This window comes from Watersipora subatra, chromosome 8 (genome assembly GCF_963576615.1).
Source record: "Watersipora subatra chromosome 8, tzWatSuba1.1, whole genome shotgun sequence".
NCBI lineage: Eukaryota > Metazoa > Bryozoa > Gymnolaemata > Cheilostomatida > Watersiporidae > Watersipora > Watersipora subatra.
The window spans coordinates 64,186,341-64,208,963 of record NC_088715.1 but is presented as its reverse complement, the minus strand read 5'-3'; the positions used below and the strand labels follow the sequence as shown (position 1 = coordinate 64,208,963).

General features: G+C 38.4%; 1 protein-coding gene across 1 annotated transcript; it reads left to right on the top strand.

Moving 5' to 3' along the window:
* The first annotated feature begins 556 nt into the window (after positions 1–556).
* LOC137402843 (sushi, von Willebrand factor type A, EGF and pentraxin domain-containing protein 1-like) lies at positions 557–22,623 on the top strand. The gene is made up of 13 exons (XM_068089351.1): positions 557–644; positions 964–1,171; positions 2,449–2,573; positions 3,370–3,561; positions 12,578–12,760; positions 15,174–15,353; positions 15,918–16,088; positions 16,185–16,361; positions 17,805–17,975; positions 19,030–19,224; positions 19,327–19,521; positions 20,027–21,092; positions 22,301–22,623. The coding sequence occupies exons 1-13, from the start codon at positions 557–559 to the stop codon at positions 22,407–22,409; spliced, it is 3,060 nt and encodes a 1,019-aa protein (XP_067945452.1). The 3' UTR covers positions 22,410–22,623.

The window sequence follows — 22,623 nt, the reverse complement described above, 5'->3', positions numbered from 1 at the left end:
CAATCAACAGGCGTAATAACTATGTGTACGATTACTTTTCAATATGGCAAGGTAGCATGGGTGGCTGTAAAATGGAATGTATTAGCTGGGATTTTGTGGAAAACAATCTTTCTTCGCTACGTTCTTAATGTGGCTTTGGACAGACGGACGGGCAGACAGACAGGCAGACTGATGGACAGACAGAAAAACATTATAAAAAAGATTTATTATAGTAAAGGTTGGCATGACAAGAGAAATTCACATTAACTGAAAGGCATTCAAGCATTGCTATAGCTTTTTAGACATTGCCTTTGGTCAGCCATGATGAAATCATGTTTAAACAGCGTATGAATCATTTCTAATTCATTTTAATGTGGTGTTTGATGAATTGGTATTTTTTAAATGGTGAATTTGAATTGTAAATTAATGAATGCGATTAAAAGAAAAATACATTTTATTTTAATATCATAAACATAACTCACATGCCTTATAAATATTTTAGGGTACCGCAGCTTAAACTTTAAGTAGTTTTAGGACGTGAGTACTTGCTATTCAGTTCAGCAATACAGATTGCTAAATGGACAGAAGCTCTAGTGACAGTGTATCGCAAACTGGAACCAATCATGCGACAGGAAAAGAGATAAAGAACAGGGTTGAGAGGCCTTGTAATTTAGTCTTTGTAGCAGGTCATCTTTGCATGGCCTGTCAGTGGCTTCTCAGGGACTTTTTATTACCTTCTAATGAATTCTAAAAAACCTCTCAATGACTTCTTTGTGACCTAAAGAACTTTCAATGACCTCTCAATGAGTTCTTTATGGCCTCCTAATTAACTTTCACTGACCTCTCAATAACTTATTTATGACCTCCTGATGACCTCTTACTGACCTCTCAATGACCTCTTATGAAATCTTTATGACTATACCCCTAAATATAGCCATAACAGCTATAATATTGGCAGTGTGTATCACAGACTATGAATTTTAGGGGTACGCTGCAGCTCCGCCCCATACATGGACAAGGCTTCTCATGACTTTGTTCTGAGTTCTCAAAGAAGCAGGTCTACTTCAAGGACATCTTATGGATACTATCATGGATACGATTCTTACTACAGACGATACTGCAGTGGCTACTGCAGAGGACAACATACAGTGTATGCCATTCAATACTTCACTCATTCTGAGACTAGAGAAATGTAAGTACCAAGTGTGCACCATTTACTAAAAAGAAACAGGTGGAATCAGTAAATTACAAAGACTTCTACCTAATCGCTATCATTACAACTGTAAAATGTAGCAGTGAAATCAGTACGGTAGCTCTTCAAGAACATTTATGTAATCACTATATAATCATAAAACATTAAATATAATATCATAACTTTTTTACCTTTCTTGATTGTTTCTATATTTTTAACTTTTCAAAAACAGCTTTAGCAGAAAAAGATTTTCTCTAATACAATGCATTTTGTTGCTTATGATAAATTTTCCCTCAACGTATTTACAAAGTTAGTAAGCATGAGTTTTCACAAGTTTATTATTTGCCAAAATTCCTCAGTTTAACTGAACCAAGCATAGTTTTAAAAGTGACATGTAATGGCTTAAATTAAATAAATGTAGATAAACCAGTTGTGTGATATATTATCAAATAGTACAAAAAATGTTAACCTATTTTATGATATATTGCCAGTTGCTACAGAAGATATGTTGTACCCTGTTGTATAATATTTTGTCAGATACTACAGAAGATGTGTTGTACCCTGTTGTATGATATATTGTCAGATACCACAGAAGATGTGTTGTACCCTGTTGTATGATATATTGTCAGATACTACAGAAGATATGTTGTAACATTTTGTATGATAGCCTATATTGTCAGACACTACAGAGGATATTTTGTAACTTGTTGTATGCTATATTTTCAGATACTACAGAGAATATGTTATACCCTGTTGTATGATATATTGTCAGATACTACAGAGGATATGTTGTAACTTGTTGTATGCTATATTTTCAGATACTACAGAGAGTATGTTATAACCTGTTGTATGATATATTGTCAGATACTATAGAGGATATGTTGTAACTTGTTGTATGATATATTGTCAGATACTACAGAGGATATGTTGTACCCTGTTGTATGATATATTATCAGATACTACAGAGAGTATGTTATAACCTGTTGTATGATATATTGTCAGATACTATAGAGGATATGTTGTAACTTGTTGTATGATATATTGTCACATACTACAGAGGATATGTTGTAACTTGCTGTATGATATATTATCAGATACTACACGGGGATATGTAACCTGTTGTATGATATCTTGTCAGATACTACAGAGGATATGTTGTACCCTGTTGTATGATATATTGTCAGCTACAAGTAAAAGATATGTTGTACCCCGTCGTATAATATATTGTCAGATACTACAGAGGATATTTTGTACCCAGTCATATAATATATTGTCAGATACTATACGGGTTATGTCACATTCACTTGTAACACAAACTACTACTTGCCTGATGGTTCGAGAACAGTAAGAACTTACTGTGGTGACCAAGGAAACTGGATCGCACCAAATGGAACTTGTCAAGGTGAGTGGCTGACACTAGGAACTGAAATGTTATGTGGTGTTTAGGTTCTAGTTGGAGTCCGTCAGTATCTCATTACTGTTTGAGAGTTTATATGCCTTTACAGCTGTGGTTTTCATTCTTTTTATATGCCTCCACAGCTGTGGGTCTCAGTCTTTATTATGCCTACACAGCTGTGGGCCTTAGTCTTTTTATATGCCTTCACAGCTGTGATCCTCAGTCTTTATATATGCCTCCATAGCTGTGGTCCTCAGTCTTTTCCCATGCCTCCACAGCTGTGGTACTCAGTTTTTATATGCCTCCACAGCTGTGGGCCTCAGTCTTTTTAGATGCCTTTACATCTATGGTCTTGTTTTTTATTGTGCTGTTTCGTGTTATGAATTTTATTTTTTTACCAAATATGTTAGTTTGAAACCTTCGTTCGGCATTCAAACATTACTTTAGCAAGTATCTATATGTAAGGTAGCCCATATTATGTTATAGTGTTTAGATTACTGGCTACAAAATACATTATAACAACTATAATAAGTTGGAGTTCAAGGAAGAAAAATTATTAAATATTTGAAAATTCATGTGTTGAAGCTGTAAGGTTTCATACAATCAAGACTTCATCATTATTTAAGTTATTCACTAGAATTGCAATTAACTTTGGATGAAAATCATAAATAGGTATCTAACTTAGTCTACCAGATAGCCACTTCACATAGTAATTTAATGCCATTGTGGTGGTCTGGTCTAGACCATAGAAAAGGGTAAAAAGACCCAAATTTGATATTTATCAAAATTTGATATTTGGTAGGAAGAGACTGTGGACCATTGCCCTCAATGGTCGGTGTGTCTTGCTCGGGCAGCTCAACTAGGTACCCCAACACAAAGTCCTGCTCATGTAATTCTGGCTATGATAGAACCAATTCTTTGAGGTTTACGCTAAGCTGTCAAGCGTCTGGCAGCTGGTCAACTTCGAGTGATGGCAGGCCTGCAAGCTGTACTAGTAAGTACATTTTAGCAAGTAATTAGAGTTGTTTTCATTTGCATACTTGGGTAGACAATTTCTTCTTAACTGATCTTGTCAGCAAAGGTTTAGAGGTTCAAGTAAGGCAGCAAAGCTGTAATTAATTCAATTCATGAGCAAAATAACAAAACTGGCAAAAGCATGAGAATCTAATTTGGTAAAACTTTGCAAACTTTTATATGAATGAATATTGATTGTTGTTGAAGGAATGTTATAGTACTTTTGCTGACTGTGTGTACATTTACCTGTGTCACTTACCGTATTGGAAGCTCTTTAAGTCTCCAGTAAAACTCAATAGATGGTCAGATCAATGTTCTGGTTATTTTTTAATCTTAACACTTCTGTTGAGTTTTACTGGAAACTTAAAGAGCTTCCAATACAGTAAAAAATTACTGGTCTTTTTACAGTTGACAAGTTCAATTTAATATAGATAACTGACTGCTTACTAAGGCTTGATTATTTAAAACTGAACAATGTGCGTATGTTGCGCTTTTCTTCATACTTTAGCATAGTGTTACTTCGATACAGACTTCCTATTTAAGTTCTTGAGTCGATGCACACAATGAAGTCCTTATCCAATGAGAATATTTGCTAGCCTCTATCTCAATCGTGTTGCTAGGTAATGAGAACTGTGTCAATTGTAGATATTACTCGTGACAAATGTAGTGACGATCATACACTTTGTAATAGGGTACAGTAAACAAACTAAACAAAGCTCATGTTTGGTCTAATGAAAAAATCTTCCCAATACATCGGAGGGGTATGGGTTGGTCAAACATAGGAAAGTACTAAACATTAACAAGCACAAAGTGATAATACCCAAGCAAATGAGCGCAAGGGATAATCTGACGGGTATCTGACTAAAACAAACTACTAAAATCAAAATGCAGATATGCTATACAACCAGAATGTGTCAGTGTGTATGATTAATATGGTACCAATTAAGAGTAGATGTGATCACATGTTACTATTGTATGTGGTACAGTACCTACTGTTCTTCTATCGGAACTATTAGGGCTAGTTTGTGTACACTTCACGATATTATGATGGAAGTAACTGTGTAGGTTTCGTATTCCTTACCTGTGCTGAAGTTCCGGTACTTTAAGTCGTCTACTCGCCGAATGATATCATTCTGGTCCGGATAGATTTAGACCACCTGTACCAAATGCTATTGAGATCGTAAGACATTTGAACTAATATCTAACACCACATCACCTACCTAGAGATTTCTCTGTTCGGTGTACCACTTTGTTTGGGCAGTCATGGTTGACGCTAGAAGCTCGACCCAAAGCTTCCAAAACCTGTCGTTACTTTATTGACCAAACTGAACCTAGTGTTGCCGGTTGCGGTGAGGACAGCGATATGTCCCAGACCGTTGGCAAAGCATTTGCCTAAAAGAAGATTGTTAAGTGTTAGCAGATTTATTGTATAATCTTCAGCCGGCAGACGACCCAGAGGCCGCTCATTTAACATGTTGGCAGCTTCTGTTTACACAGTAAGAAATTCTGCCGCAGACAATCTCTCTCTACTCATACAAAAACTTAGGCGTTTTTTTGATGAATTTAATCAGTGATTCAGCAGATCTCTGATACCATGGTGCATTTTCTGGTCCAAAAACCTAATCAAAGCCATTGTGAGTACCTGCCTTGTACAAAGTTTCTTTGTTGATATTTGCCCATATTGTTTTGAGTTCGCTTTCGGCATGGGTTAACTGTGAGCCCTGATTCAAATAAATGACTTTTGGCCAACCTCTTATAATGGTGAACCGTCATAATGCCATCAAAAAGGAGCTGATGTCATAAGAGAACAGAAGTTCAATGTGAAAAGCCCTTGAGTAAAGATCTGTGAAAACCACTCTTTATCCCTTGCCAGTGGTCCTCTTTTGAACCTCTTCTTTTATGGGATATTGTCCAAAAAGGTCTAACAACGTATGTGAGAATGGTTCTGATTGCTGTAGCTTTCCTAATGGGAGGCTTCTCATTTGCTGACCTAGTAATTTAAGCTCTCGGATCTGACAGAGCATACAATTATTCTTCACGTATTTGGCTAGGCTACTACCCTGTGGCACCCAGTATTAATGTCGGAAACGTGCTAATGTTGCATTACGACCTCTGTGACCTCCATGATGATGGGCTTCTTTTATCAGGAGTCTAGCTAAAGGGTTAATTGCTGGAGGGAATCTTTGGGGAGGATCTTCTCAATCTTTTTTCAAGGGAATTCTCTCAGCCATTCTTTCACCTATTACCCATATTCCATTTGTGTCCTTTATAGGTTTCAGCCTTGCATACCGACTATTTTTTGTTTTCTTTAATTCCACAGTCATTGCGCCTAGCACATTTTTGGTCAGAAATCTTTTACTAGCTTCGATGTGTTTTGTGGTGATGTTACTGGTTCTGCCAGCTTTTAATGATTTACTTTTACCTATTGCTATAAGTCCCAGATCAGCTTTTTACTAGAGCTATACTTACGGTAGTCAATCTCAAAAGCAGGAATCTGTGATATATTGACATGGTTGGTATTGGCAACAACTGTAGTTTTTTCTCCTGGCAATGGTCCTTTTGTCCAACCTCACCTGAACCTTTGGTTTTCCAAAGTTATTTTTTTACAAGAAGTCTGGTCCTCTCCACCAAGCTGTTTCTGGTCTTATGTCAACGGCTTATTTACCTTGACTTATCCAATCTGCTGTGTTGTGTTCCCTACTAACCCATTGCCACCCGCTGGTGGGACTGGCAGCTAGAATCTCACCAATTCTCACTCTTTCATAAAGTTTAAGTCTGGTAAAGGTTTTGGCAAGCATGTACAGCACTGTTGCTGAGTCCGTCATGTGCCTGTCAACCCTGTCAAATTTAAAACTCATTTCCTTTTCTATGACTTCACGCCCTCTCCTGGCTAACAGAGCTGCATTTAGTTCCAACTGAGGTGTCATCAGCCTCCGGAGGGTTGCAATGGGTGACTTTGCAAGAGACAACCTGCCGAAGTATGTATCATTTGACAACTTTCATCTAACATATGCTGCAAACCCATAAGCTTTGTCACTAGCGTCACTCGGTATTATTAACATTTACAGTTGGCCAACATTTGCAGTTGACAAACCAACTGCACCCTCAGGAGTCAAACATCGACCAAACTTGATTTTACAAAGATTTTTCATTTGATGAAAGAACTCTACTCACTTTTTCTACATTAAATCTGGCAGGGAATTATCCCAGCCGATGCCCAAATACCATGTCTCCCTGAGATACATTCTACCAATCATGACAAATGAATTGATTATCTCGAGAGGATCGTAGAATCGCATGATTTGCTTAAGCACCATGTTTTTTTTGAGGATGTTTGGGATGACCTCGAGGATCTCGTCAGATTCTATTTTGCAATTACTTTGTTTATTACTCTTTGTTTGTGAGAAGTCAAGCGTTTGTCTATTCTGAATTTTATCTCATTTTGGATTACATGACAGGCCAAGCACACAAGAAGTTTTGTTTTCTGCGAAGTGATCATTAAAAGCCCACCCCTTGATGTGGAATCCTAATTTTGAAAGTACTTTTGTGGCATCAGCTGCAAGATTTTTAGCCTCTATTTCATTCCCTACTGACTCGACCACATCGTTTACATACATTGACTTTCGGAAAAGCCTATCCACTCTAGGGTATTCTTCTTTATTCAGCTCTACTATTTTGAGAATGGCTTCAGCACTTATTTCAGGTGGGAGTCTGTCTACCATATTAACCCTGGTAATACAACAGGTATCAGATTCTTGTGTGAGATCCATATTTTGCCAAAGGAAATGATGATAGTGTTGTTCCGCCTCATAGATGTGAATTGAATTGAACATTTTTCTTATATCTCCTATGAGCACAGAAGTATTTCTCGCTATCTGAGTAAAATGCCTAATAATCCTGTCATATAACTGTTAGGTCCTTTTGCCAATGAGTTGTTGAGGAACTGGGCATTAAACCTCTGACTGCTGTTGAATACAATTCTCACTGGGGTAGAAGATGAGTTTGGATTCTCAACCGCCATCTGACTGATGTAGAAAGTTGGACCTTTCCAGTTCTGGATGTCTTCAGGTAAAAGCTTCCTAGCCACTTTTCTGGCTAGCATGTCCTGAATTTTCTCACTATCAATTCTGGTTCAATCACTTCCTCTTTTTGTTAGAGTTTTCTCGGTGTTCTTCAGGGTTGCGATTATTGCCTTACGATTGTCAGAGAGCAGAGTAGGATCCCTCAACCAGGGTATGTTGTAGTCCAGATTTCTTTGTCTGAATCATACCTAAGATTGTTCTGGATCCTTTCCAACTCTTGCTGTTTTTGGAAAAGTATGTGTGTTCCCGTATTAGACATTTTCCACACTTGCTGCCACCACATCGAGACTGTACCTTGGTCACCACAACTTCTGACCAATTAAAGGTGTCCATTCCCTGGACATCAGCCTTTTTCAAACATGTTCCTGTGAGGACTTTAGTTTTCTTACAAAACGAATTGTATGGATCATTCTCTTCAATGCATGATGTCCCAATCAGGTTGCTTATTATCCTCTGTTTGAGAGAGGGGTGGAATCCCTGTAAGCATCTTTCTAAAGTTTTAGACAATAAGCTCAGGTGAGCCCCTGGTGTGTTCCCTTCATTTTTTGGGTGATAGCCATAGTAGTCATTGCCAAGTAGGATGTCTACCTTGGCCTCAGTTCATACTAGGTCTTCCAAATTATTTTTTTTTGGAAAGAGTGATTGAAGTGTATCTAGGTTGAGACTTGGAACTTGACTAGTTATTTCTTCCATACAATAGGCAATCACAGGCAATTTTTTCCCTTCTGTCATTACCTGCCAAATATTGTAAACAATGGTTTGGTGCTCTGTGACACTGTTCTCAACCTTAGTGATTCATACCTGCGCCTTTCCCACCTTTTTACCATCCAGCTTCTTGGTAGAGTTTTTTTGCAAAATAGGTGCATTAGATCCTCCATTGTAAAACATTACTGCTTTGTTAGAAGATCCTGCCACTGACACACTCTAAATTAGAAATACCAAATTGGATGCATCCCTTTTTGAATAGTTGGTACTGGCACGACATTTAGCAGTTGCCTTCAAGTCATCACTGCTTGTTTGCTTCTTTTCTGGTCTCTGTCTGCACAGCAGGTTGTGGTGGTCATCCTTTTGACATGTAGTGCATTTGTTTGTAACCTCACAGTTTTCTCTTCTGTGTGTACCTGTGCAGCGGAAGCAAGTCTTATGCTTTATTAAAAAACTTACCCGATCATTCATTCTCATATTTTTAAACTGTCGGCACTCCATTGTGTTGTGTGTAACTTTTGGATGGGTATGTATTAGGCAAGAAAATGATTTTCCACTTGTTGCACTTCCATCAGAGGAGGCATGTGTGTTAGCTGTGGCACCAAATTTGCTGTTCTTTTCTGCATGCTTGGTTGGTTTTGCTGCATCCTTTGCCAACTCTTTGATGCAGAGGTTGCGCTCGCATTCTAAAGATCTCATAAGCTTTGTGAAAGGTTGGATTTTGTCATTGGCAGAGAGTATTGAGTAAACTCTTATTCATTCTCTCGTAATTGTCAGGAGCAACTTTGATTTCAGTACACCAACTTGGGTTGATGTAACAGCTGAAAGCTGCTTAACTACCCCTAACTGACTGTAACATAATTCAACAGTATTTACTAAGCTTATCAGACTTTTGATGTCACCTTTTGTAAGGTGTTTTAGTTTTTCGAGCTCTAGAAATGTACATTTAACAGTTACATTGGCAACTGAGTAAAGGCCTTCAAGGGGTTTCTACATTCTTTCATTTTAATTTTCTCTCATTTTCTCATTTTCTCTCATATTTGCTAAAATAGATCTAACATGGGATAAAGCTTCTTCTTCTTTCAGACGCTTTTCAAGTGCCCAAGCCTATTCTTTTTCAGAACCTTATTCATGGTGAGTGTGTGACAGCCAAACAGCCCTAAATTCAGCCCGCTCAGGCCTATTTCAACTGAAAACAGAAAGTGGTCCCTTTTTGAAGCGACTATTCTATCCTCGCCAATAGGGAGTTGCTAAGAACAGTTGTACCTATAAACTCGGCATTCTCATCATACCCAGCAGTGATACTTAGATTTAAAGGTCTTACCTGTGATTCTGTGTTGAGGGATGTGCTGGTTTGATAACTAAGATTATTTGGCCTAAACCCTGTTGCACCTGAAAACTCTGGTATTGTGGCTAATCCACTACTCACCAATGGACTTTGTGTCATAGATATCCCAATTTTCCTGCTTCAACACTGTTTTGTCTTATCTTACTTGTCTTACCAGACTGTATTGGCACACCTGTGCCACCCGACACGACTGACACACCCACACCAATGGCTGCAGCCAGCACGCCTGTGACGTCTGACGCGACCAGTACATCTGTACCTGCCGCCATTGTAGGCACACCTGTGCCGTTTGACATGACCGGTACACCTGTACCAGTAGTCGAAGTTTGGGTTGAAGTAAAGATTGGTTCAGTAAAATTGTTTGATGATGCAGAAGTGTGAAAGATAGAGTGGTCTCCACCGAGAGTGTTAGAAGTAGTGGTAGGTGATGCTATTGTTAGTGAGACTGGTGTAATAGTGTAATCTGCAAAGCTTTCAGATTGTGGCTGACTAGCCTGAGGCATTATTACCTGCCTTGAACTTGTAAGTAGATGAGACATTTGCTTAGATACTACAACCTTGGGGTCTAAGTTCATAATACACTTATCTACATCAGAAAATAAATCACTATTATCTTCAGCACTATTAAAAGCTTTTAGGGCAGGCTTTAGACTATGCACACTAATAAAGTCATCTATCTCTACAACAACAAAAGCAGCCTGTGATTGGCTGACATCCTCATTGACAATACCATCTAGCTGTTCAAGCATAAAGTCATTGCGCTTTAACAATAGATGAATATCACGCTTTAAATTTACAGCTGACTGAGAATTGATAGACCTTTCATACTTCACTTTAGAGTTTATAGCACTGTCATATTCTGTTTGCGTGCTTTGCATGAATTCAGGTACATATTTCTCCCCCCCACCATTCAATTTGTATGAAGAAAAATTATCTCCTACATCCTTACTCAGCAGTGTATCACTAAGAGTGTTTGCACCTGTTAATTCTGCAAGAAATTCCGTCAGATTGTCCAGTAGGCTATCTAGTGCATCGACTGGTTTATGTCTCTTTATAAGCTAAATTACTCTGAGTTGAAATAGAGTTCACCCAAGTGGAAAAGTTGACGTGCTGTTCTCTGAGCTTCTGTAGCTGCGTGTCCATGATGGGCTGCTTGTCTTCATCTGGCGTGGTAACTTTTCAATGTATTGGAAGCTCTTTAAGTCTCCAGTAAAACTCAACAGATGGTCAAATAAATGTTCTGGTCTTTTATTAATCTTAACACATCGTGCTGTCAAACACATTAATAGAATATACATGTAAATTGACAGAATAGTAAGAATAATAATAAATTTCAAAGCTTGATAAAAATAAGAAAGTTAATTTTTGTAAGTAGAAATTAACTCTCTTATTTTTATCAAGCTTTGAAAATTTATTATACTCCTAACTATTCTGTCAATTTACATGTATATTTGACTAATGTGTTTGACAGCACGATGTGTTAAGATTAATAAACGACCAGAACATATATCTTACCCTCTGTTGAGTTTTACTGGAGATTTAAAGAACTTCCAATACACTTACTACTACTACTTCCCATTATTACTTACAACTATTACTTACCTGCATTGCTTACCTGCATTACTTACCTATATTACGTACTTACCTGCATTTCCTGTACAAAAGGACAGCTCTGTGGTTTTTTCCAAATAATATTTATGTTGCCACCTTAAATCATACAACTACTTGTATTTAAACAAATGCCATTATATTAGCTACTACCAGCATTATTAGTAGTCTTAAATACTCCTGGTCAAGTCTGCATATAATTTAGATTGATCCTTTATCTTTAGACCTTTACCTTTAGACCTTTAGACCTTCTGATGCAGCTATTAGCACATATGTGTTTCTTTATATGATGCATATCTATTACTATGTCCATAGCAAAAACAAAGGCTTTCGTGTAAACATAGCCCTTATAAGACTACTCTCTCTTCCTTCCATTCCTCTCCAGCTTCTTGCCTATTCCTCTAATTTCTTCCAAAATCCTCCCTCCCCCTTGTTTTGCCTGTCTGTCCTCTCTCTCTCTCTCTCTCTCTCTCTCTCTCTCTCTCTCTCTCTCTCTCTCTCTCTCTCTCTCTCTTTCTCCTTTCCTCTCTCTCTCTCTCCTTCCCTCTCTTTCTCCTTTCCTCTCTCTCTTTCCCTCTCTCTCTCTCCTTCCCTCTCTCTCTCTTTCCCTCTCTCTCTCTCTCTCTTTCCCTCTCTCTCTCTTTCCCTCTCTCTCTCCTTCCCTCTCTCTCTCCTTCCCTCTCTCTCTCCTTCCCTCTTTCTCTCCTTTCCTTTCTCTCCTTCCCTCTCTCTCTCCTTCCCTTTCTCTCATACTCCCTCTCACTAACACTCTCTCACTCTCTTTCACCCCTTCTCTCTCCCCTCTTTTTCCTTCTCGCTTCCACTCTCTCCCTTTCTCTCCCTCTCTCTCTCTCCCTCTCTCTCTCTCTCCTTCTTTCTCTCTCTCTCTTCTTCTCGCTTCCTCTCTTTCTTCCTTCTCTTCTTCTCGCTTCCTCTCTCTTTTCCTCTTCTCTCCTATCTCTCTCTTTCTCGTTCTCTCCCTCTCTTTCTTTCTCTTTTCCTCTTTCCTTCTCTCCTGTTGCTATTTATTCTCTTTCTCCCTAAGAAAACACAGACAAAATTCTCTGTTGTACCACTTGAGAATGAATATTAGTGCAGAAGATTAGAGTGTTTAGAAACAAGCAAGTTTAACAGAACTTGTTTTACAAAAGTATTATTATCATAATAACATAATGCTAGCACGAAAACTTGCATGTCTCACCTATTACTATTCCGAATAGGTAAGAATCACAATAATTAAAATATCGTTGTAGAGGTGAATTGTGGGTCTCCACCTGTCATACAAAATTCAAATGTTCAAGCCACAGTTCAAAATGGAACCAGATATCAAGACAGGGTCACTTACACTTGTCTCCCTGGATATGAAGTCAGAACTGGATCTTACTCTATTATTTGTCAAGCAAATAAAAGATGGACTTCGGTCCCTTCTTGCATCAGTGAGTAATTAAGAAGAGTTTGCTTACCTTTCCACAAATCCATGAGCTTAAAAGATAGTTTCTCATCAAAATAACATTCTCTCAAATCTGCATCAATATTCTACCTTTCCATCATATTATCCTTACTAGTACAATGGCAGCTTTGTGTGCCATGAGAGATCATTATGTGTAATAACTACCTATATGTACAACTATTCTTTATTTCAAAATGTGGTTCAGTGGGGCAGCTGGTAGGGTGCCAGCTGCTAATCCGAGTAAATCCTGTCAGAGTGTTGATAAGACAATAGTACACAGTGCAGTACACAATACAGTACACAGCCATTACTTGTGTCTGTATACTGTAAAACCTGCGCTAAAGATGAAATTACTATTCAAAAGAATGGCCATCAAATAAAATTATTCATGATGTAATTTGGCTGCTTTGTGGTAAATAATGCAGTAAATAGTATTTTGTTACTAGTATTTCTACATAACCTATAAGCAATTGTTTCCAATTTCTAGCTGAACTGTGTGCTAGGAGCAGGCCTGTATCTCCTGGTTGCAAGTTGGGGTGGCAAATGTTAGTCGACTAGTTATGAATATCTGGGGGTTTGGAGGGGGCGGTGTAAGCCCCCCTCAACAGGTTTCTTTCATGTAGGGCCTCAACCGGGCCTCTGATGTAAAGTTTTAAAAAGTTTTATTGGAATGTATAAATATTTTTCTATTACTGGTATTTGAGATTTGTTTGTTTTAGGTGATGAGACTGCCAGGACGTTTTCAGATTAAAATAGGCTAAACTTGACAACAGTTAAAACGCTCAGAAAAAAGACATATTTTTCTTTTGAGCGTTTCAACAAAGATCAATATTGCCGATTTTATTTTAAGTTCATCAGAAGGTTTCTACGCTTTGGAAAAGCGGGGCCATTGCCCAGCAGATGTTTGGTAAAACTTCACCTTTTGCAAACCTTTATAAAAATCGTTAATAAGAATATTTTGCCGATGATGATAATAATGACGCCTAAGAACTACTAAAAGTTGATGTTTATCCCCATGGCTTGGAATAAAGTGATATTCTACAGCGATAAAAACCATCCCCGTAGCTGTTGGGCATAGAACTGTTCGAGTTAATGATGTTGAGGTCGAGTTATCTAAAGCAATTTATCATCGCTTGAGAATGAACCAAATAAATCCGTTCGAGTTAACCAATTGTTCGAGATAAAATTTTACATTTTATCCAAGGGCGAGTTATCCAAGTTTGACTGTACTAAGCTGCCAAAAATTCCTAAAAGGTTGGGGCAGCTCAGCCGGCCAGCCGGCCAGCCGCTCCAGGGAATATGGGCCTGGTTAGGAGCAGTTACATTAATTTTTATAGCCTGAGGTGTTTATAGTATTCATCGCCTGATCTATGATTCTGACTAGCTTTTTCATGTACAGTGGAACCTCGGTTCTCAAACATAATTCATTCCAGAAATTTGTTTAAAAACCGAGCTGCTCCAGATCCGAAACAAATATTCCCATTAGAATTGATGTATGTAAATTTTAATCCATTCCAAATCGTGAAAACAACTTCGGTAAAGTATTTTTTTAACATTTCACACCATAAACAGTACTGTATGCTACATACTGTAAATAAAAACAGGTAGATTTAGATCGTGTCTATTTTTAATAAAAGATTTTCTATCCATGATGATGAAAAAAAGTAAACATTTCATATGTTTTGCTCTTAAAACATCAAAACCATTATAGTTTAAGATACAATACCAAAAATTGCAGAAATTGATAATGGAACAGCAAAAAAATGCAACAGATTAGTTACATCAAAAGTCATGTAAAAAAAAATATAAGCAGCAATGGTACGTTCACTTCACATCTTTGAAAGAAAATCCTCGAAAACAATTTAGGGTTTCTCAACTAGAGGAGTTGTCTCCCTAGCTAATCTTTTCGGAAGAGTGACTTTATCCCAGATGGTTTTTTCCTTTTTGTAAAGACTTTACGAAGCGTAACTTGCTTCCCCTTTTGTTAACGAACGTTTCCATGCTGTTTCCCAAGTTGTTCCGAACGTTTAATTCCAATGCACATGCTCCGGTTTGGTCAAGAACCGAATTTATGTTTGAAGTCTGAGACGAATAAATCTCAAACTATTTGGTCGAAAACCGAATTGGTCGAGAACCAAAGCTTTCGAGAACCGAAGTTCCACTGTAGCTAATTTGCAGCTGAGGCTTCTCCTAGCAAGCCCAGTTGGGTCCTTTCCGCTCCGTTAGTCGTTATTTTAGTAATTGTCCCCTGGGTGGCAAACTGGCCTATTTTTAGATGCGTAAATGTTTTGCCTTTTTGCTGACAGATTCAAAGGGATTGCTACAGAATAGCTCATGCAAAGAGTGTACAAGGGCTAGTTAGACAGCGGGCATGATATAGTTATTCATCATGTTAACAGGAAAGAACTGCGGGGAGCCACCGAGCATACAGAATGGTGGAATATCACGCCATCTTTACAATACAACATTTGATACAGAACTCAGATACAGCTGTGATAGCCTTGGCTATAACATGGTGGGCTCTGCTTTAGTACGCTGTTTAGAAAGCGGGACTTGGTCAACTCCACCCATCTGCCACAGTAAGATTTCCTACTAACAACTAATTTAATTACCGTACTTTTTGGACTATTAGCCGCTACATTTTTGCTGATGATTTGAGCCATGCAGCGTATATAAGAGTGCAGCTATTTTGTGGCTTTTTCTTTCACCGCTAGGGCGCATTAACCAGAATCTCCGGTTAGTGCACCTCTAGCGGTGAAAAAAAAGCGAAACAATGACTAACGGTACTGTTCCGTTAGGCACTAGGTTAAAAAGTGTCGGTTAATATGAAACAGTGCTGTTAGACACTGTTCCGTTTTAAACAGCAAAGTTGCTGCCGTGTTAGAGAGCGCCATCCTGAGTTCTGCGGCCTAAACCAAGGGGGGCCTATGTATTGTTTTATTATTGTTTTTTGGAAAATGAAGCAGATGCAGCTTATATAGGAGTGCGGTTTATAGTCAGAAAAGTACGGTACCTTACAAACAAACAACTGCTGAGTTGCTTTTCTTCATAAGTGATTTTTAGTACTTGCTTTTCAAATCCAAACAGACCCATAAAATTCGACGGAATAGTCAATCAAACTACATGTATGTACTAACTTTTAGAAGTGAACTGTGGCCCTCCACCCTTTGTGCAAAACTCAGAAAGGCATGTTCTTGGTCACGCATACAATGATACAGTCAGATACGAGTGTGATATTGGCTATGAACTGATTGGAGATGAGTCCATTACCTGCCAAGTTACAGGATATTGGACAATACCGCCCATTTGTCAAGGTATTTCAATTTAAAAGTTTTCTGAACTTTGAGTGTTAGTCACGCAATTTCATTCCACCTACTAGCTATATTATGTTGCCACTGCCTTTGTTACAGAGCTAGAATGTGAGCAACCACCTGATATAGAAAACACAGAGAACTCCACTTTAATTACTGGTACAGAAGTAGGATCTGAAGCTAGATATAGTTGTCTTCCGGGCTACCAGATGACAGGAGAACCCGTCATAGAATGTCTTGCTAACCAACAATGGTCAACTCCGCCTCAATGTCAGAGTAAGTGTTTCTCTAGAATTGCAAGTGTGCATTCATAAACTTATCCAAAATTACTAGTGATACTTACTATCCCTGAAAGGTCTTATTACTCTCCTCTAGAATGTTCAATAACTATCAGTTTCCAATCATGCTATGGTGGCTGCGTTACTGGACAGATTGTAACTATTTACCCCTGTTGCTAGTTTGATAGTGAACAAAGTTCACTCTTGAATTACTATTTCTCTCTACACACTTTCGCTTCAATATCTGCTCTATTGCTACCAGTACGATGGCAGTCCCGTCGCTACCAGTACGATGGCAGTCCCGTTGCTACCAGTGCGATGGCAGTCCCATTGCTACCAGTACGATGGCAGTCTCTTCGCTACCAGTACGATGGCAGTCCCGTCGCTACCAGTACGATGGCAGTCCCATCGCTACCAGTACGATGGCAGTCCTGTTGCTACCAGTACGATGGCAGTCCCGTCGCTACCAGTACAATGGCAGTCCCTTCGCTACCAGTACGATGGCAGTCCCTTCGCTATCAGTACGATGGCAGTCCCGTTGCTACCAGTACGATGGCTGTCTCATTGCTACCAGTATGATGGCAGTCCCTTCGCTACCAGTATGATGGCAGTCCCGTCGCTACCAGTACGATGGCAGTCCTGTCGCTACCAGTACAATGGCAGTCCCTTTGCTACCAGTACGATGGCAGTCCCGTTGCTACCAGTACGATGGCAGTCTCGTTGCTACTAGTACGATGGCAGTCCCGTCGCTACATGTACAATGGCAGTCTCGTCGCTACCAGTACAATGGCAGTCTCATCGCCGTGAGAGACTGTATGTGTAATAAGTAAGTGCATAATCATTCTTAGATAAGGATAGGCGATCAGGTGGTTCAGAGGTAGTGTGGTCGGCTTTGAATCTGAATAAAAAATTGCGCTACTTGGGCCCTGCAGTCATTTTTTCTAATGCTTTTAGAGTGGCTTTAGACAAACAGACACATTGCTCTGATTATAGTAGAAACTAGCTTAATGCCAGACGTTGCATGGGCATTAAAAATCAGCTTATAAACAGTGACAGGTAATGTAGTTGCCTGCCACTTGCCGTTAGCCTGGCACTATGCCAATGACTAATTTTAGTAAGCTAGTACTTTGAGTACTTACTAATAAGAGCTGTGAGAGCAAGCGTAAAATGACATTGCGCCGCGCGAAGTGGTATGCGTAATTTCACCCACATCGTGACATATATCGCCCAGTGCAGTCATCAATCACGTTTTTGTTGGTAAGATATTTGCCAGGCCAACGGGAGGCTCCGAGATCCAATCCAGCATAAAACGCATATTTCATTGCTAAGTTTCCATAGCTACAGCTGGACAAACCAAAGCACATACACACAAACTTTGAGATTTATATTTATAGATTACTAACAGTTTCTGTTAATCATTAAACAATGGTACCATTTTCAGGAATACGCTGTGGAAATCCACCACAGATTCAGAATGGAGTCCGGCGTGTCTATGGTCACTACCTTAATGATAGAACGAAATACCGCTGTCATACCGGTTACCTGATGGTTGGAGATGAATTCATTTACTGTGAGACAAATGGACATTGGACTGTTCCACCAGAGTGTGATGGTAAGGGTTTGTAACCAGCCGTTCTCATCCCTTTGAGCATAACTAGCTACAGTTTTTCTCTGTTAAAACAATGCAGCTATAAATACACACTTAGTTTTAGACTAGCAAAATTCTCAGCATTACACGGGTATTAAAAATCAGCTTATAAACAGTGATAGCAACGCCAAACTTATAAACAATGCCACTTGCCATCAAACTGGCACATTGCCAACGGCTAATTTAAGTAAGCTAGTTATCTACTAATGCATAAAACAATGTTGCGCCGTAACGGAAAGTGGTTGCATATTTTCAACCTCATAGCGACATATGTCGCTCAATGAATCCATCGATCCTGTGTAGCTAAATTGGTAAGGCATTTTCCTGGTGAACGGGAGTTGCCGAGAGCGAATTTTCTGCAATACGGATTCTTCATTCCAAGATTTTAATAGCTATAACTGGACATACCAAGTTACACAAGCACAGACAAACTTTCAGAGATTAAAGATAGAAACATTCACACTGAAAATCTTTATAGCAATTATATTCAAGCGAATATGAATATCTCCTTTGCTTCTCCGCTAGTAGTATGACTTGTATCTATTGAGTAGTAAAGTAAATGTAGTAACAAAGTACAACTAACCCTGTGTGACCTCTACTAGTTCATAACATGCAGAGAAACTAAAAATATACAGGCATTTAAAGTGTTTTTTAGCTGATAGCGAGTAGAGAGTACCAGAGGTCATTAAAACACTTCTATATCTACAATCTTTTGCAAAGATTTTTGTCATTAAAAAGTTAATTTATTTTCATTTATGCTACAGATAAATCTTCAGGCGTTGAGTTATCATCTCTGTATTGTATTGATATTTGTATCCCAGTATCAGTGCTTGCTTTTTTGTAAGCCTAATTGATTTGATAGAAAGTGCGGTGTGTTTAATCAGCTCCATTTCAAATAACAACTTGCTTATAACTGTCTGTTGTGTTTATAATTGAACTACTGTATGTATGATAGCCTGCAGAAAGATTAGACAAGGAAGATAATCACATTAAAACTATAATTTGTTTTCACTTGCAGTGATTACCTGTGGAATGCCTCCTACTCCAGACAATGCTGGTCTGGTTTCTTTTACTGGAACACAGTTTGGACAGACAGCTACCTACCAGTGTCTACCTGATTACACCACTGATGATCCAACATACATAACATGTCAACTGAATGGAGAGTGGAGTCGTGCCCCCAACTGTAGTAGTATTAAACCGCAATCTAAAGGTAAGGAAGGATCTTTATCATTTTTACGACGCATGTTTATATGAACTCGCACTTGACAACCATTTCCTCCATATTGTAAAAATGAAAATTCACTCTCTGCAGAGACAACCTGCGGAATACCTTCGACGCTAGACAATGCAAGATTAATCTCTGTGATTGGAACATACTTGGGTCAGACAGCCATTTATCAGTGTCTACCTGGTTACGCCACTGATGATCCAACATACATAACTTGCCAGTCAAATGGAACATGGAGTCGTGCTCCCAACTGTACTCTGACTCATCCTGTCACAACTAGTAAGATTTTAACAAACCTCATGGACTTTAGATTCATGAAAAAAGTTCAAGCTCATGTTGAAGCTGCTGTTCTTTATTCTCTACAGTTTTGAACCACAAAAGTTCTTATTATTAGTTCATATACATTTTTATGTATACTAAAGATACGAGACACCTTTCCTACAACTTCCTTGACTTTGGTTTTTTCACTTAACAAACCTCTGTTTTATAGTCTGAGAATGTAGTTTTTAAACTAGACTTGACTAAGAGGTTCTTATTGCAGGTGTGAAGTGTCAATAATCAGCTGAAATATAAAAATAAATTTTGAGTTTAGCAAATTTGCTGTTATCAGAAGTCACATATCATGCACTTGTATAATGGTGTGTCCATGCCAGAAAATGTTCTATTTATTATGAATTTGTCGGCTTGCGAATGTGTTAACAAAATTTAAACTGTTTGAATTATTTTAAAATTTAATTTTAAAAGTTAATATTAAAAATTTTTTAACAACAGATTTTATTCCTAGAGCCTACACAGACTAAGTCGACATTGAGGCCTACTTGGTCAATGAGTGAAACAGTCTCTTCTTCAACAGCCAAACAGACAAAGGTTGTCATGACAACCACAGAAGCTGTTACTAGTCCACCATGGTTAATCACCTCTTTACCGAGCACAAGACCACCTTCAACGGTTCATAGATTTATGCCTACTACAGATGCTGGACAATCAGCTACTGAGACCCTTCCACCTACATCAACTAATAAACCTGTTAGCCACTACTGGTCAACTTCAGGGCCAGACCATCTGACAGACCAACTTCAGACTAGTAGCTACTCTGACACAACTGTGGCAGAGCCAGTTCAAAGTTCAAGTGACTCACAACAAATAGTTACCACACAGATCAGCTCAACAGAACTACCACAAGCCTTTGAAGCTTCACAAAGTTCCGCAGAACAAGCACAATCTTTGGAAACCTCACAAAGTTCTACTGAACAACCACAGACTCTGATAACTTCACAAAGCTTTAAAGAAATTTCCTTAGCTTCAAAGATTTCACAAATAACAGCGAGTCCAGCTGGTACAACCCCAGATATAGGCACATCACGACGTGTCACATTGACTGATCTTTTTACCAGTCCTCTGAATTTCTCTCTTAATATTTCTCCAACAGCAAAAACTTCTTCCAAACCAATCAGCTCTACAAAAGCCGAGCTAACCTCACTAACACCTAGTCAACAACCATTACGACTGCCAACTCCCAATGTCCATGATACTAAGATATTACTGCCGAACAACAGTAAACCACTGAACACGGTAAACTATAAATATCTCACAGACTTGCCTGTGAATAGAGAGAGTACAACTCTAAGTTCTATATCTACAGAGGGAGAGACTGACAAGCCAACCGTTTCAAACTATGAGAAAACTACTGTTATCACGGAGGCAGCCAAAAGGTTATCTGAAAGTAGCTCTGAAAAGCTTGCCAGAGCGGGATCCAACCATCCAGGTTCTGCGCTAATAGGAGCCTCAGCTGCCCTGGTAGTAGTCGCTGTTATCATGATAGCTGTTGCCATCTACATAATGAGAAAGAGGTATGCTATTTCTTTTAGAATGGAAATGTCAGTTATCAAGTATCCATTGCCATATGTAGTTTCTGAGAATGAAATTCAACATCAGTGTAAGAAAGATCTGTGTGATTGACCTCGTACTATTATAGAAGTGATATACAGTCAAACATGGATAACTCGCCCACGGATAGCTCGAACACATGGTTAACTCAAACGGTTTCTTCGGTCCTTTCCTACGTAATGATAAATTGCTATAGATAACTCGAACTCAACACTGTTAACTCAAACTGTTTTTTCCCAACGGCTACCGAAACGGTTGTTATCGCTTTAGAAAATCACTTTATTCCAAGCCATAGAGGTAAACCTCAACTTTTCGTAATTCATAGGCGTCGTTATTACCACCATTGGCAAAATATTTTTGTCAACGACTTTTCTAAAGGTTTGGTGAAATTTGATTTATACCAAACATCCGCATAGCGATCGCCCTTCGGAAGCAAGGTAAAGTGAGGTAATCTTTGCATAAACTTCAAGAAAAATCGGCAAAATTAAATTGATCGTGGGTAAAACGCTCAAAAGAAAAATATGTCTTTTCTTCTGAGCATTTCAACAACGATCAAGTTTTGCCAATGTCAATCTAAAAAACGTCCTGGCAATAACATCACCTCAAACAACGAACCAATCTCAAATGATAGAAAAATCTCCATACTTTTTGATAAAAACGTTTTAAACTTTACATTATAAGCATTTAATTTGAAACAAGCCATTTGTGCTTTTGATTTATATTATTGTTTGTATATGTACTGATGTCTTTTCCATCATTGTTCCATCACAAGTGATAGAAAAATCTCTATACTTTTTGATAAAACGTTTTAAACTTTACATTAGAAGGATTTAATTTGAAACAAGCCAGTTGTACTTTTGATTTATATTATAGTTTGTATATGTACATGTATCAACTAATTAATAAGTAAATACATGGACTTGTGACAGTGCTCTGATAACTTGAACGCTCTGATAATTTGAACACTTTTGCTCGGTCCCGTGAAGTTCGAGTTATCCATGTTTGACTGTATTTGTATTTTGTATCTTGCTCCAATGCATTCCCTCTACTGTAATGCATGTGCACCAAGAAGTTGGTTTGCAGTTTTTTTATGTAAGAGCCATATGGTTTTGCTTTAATGGTACCAAAACGCTTATAAATATCACTTCTTGTAAGAACCTAATGGTTGTAGGCGTAGAGGGGAGATGAACTTTGTTTCTGTTAGTAATGCTCTGTATGAGACTGATGGACAAACCATGACCACCTACTCTTTCAAAGAGGGCTGTCCCACCCCCGACTGAATCACTCTTTTCATGGGCTTTTTGACACAGTGTCGCACGTAACTGACACGGTGTCACAAGTGAATTATCCAGCTTCATTTACTTTTCGAATACCATTTGCTTTGTTTATGGATTTAAACTATTCCAGACCTTTTAAGCTTCTCAATTTGCTCAAATTGTTAATAAATAAAAGTTGATGTGCCTTTATCAATTTCTTCTCATTAAGTATTATAGT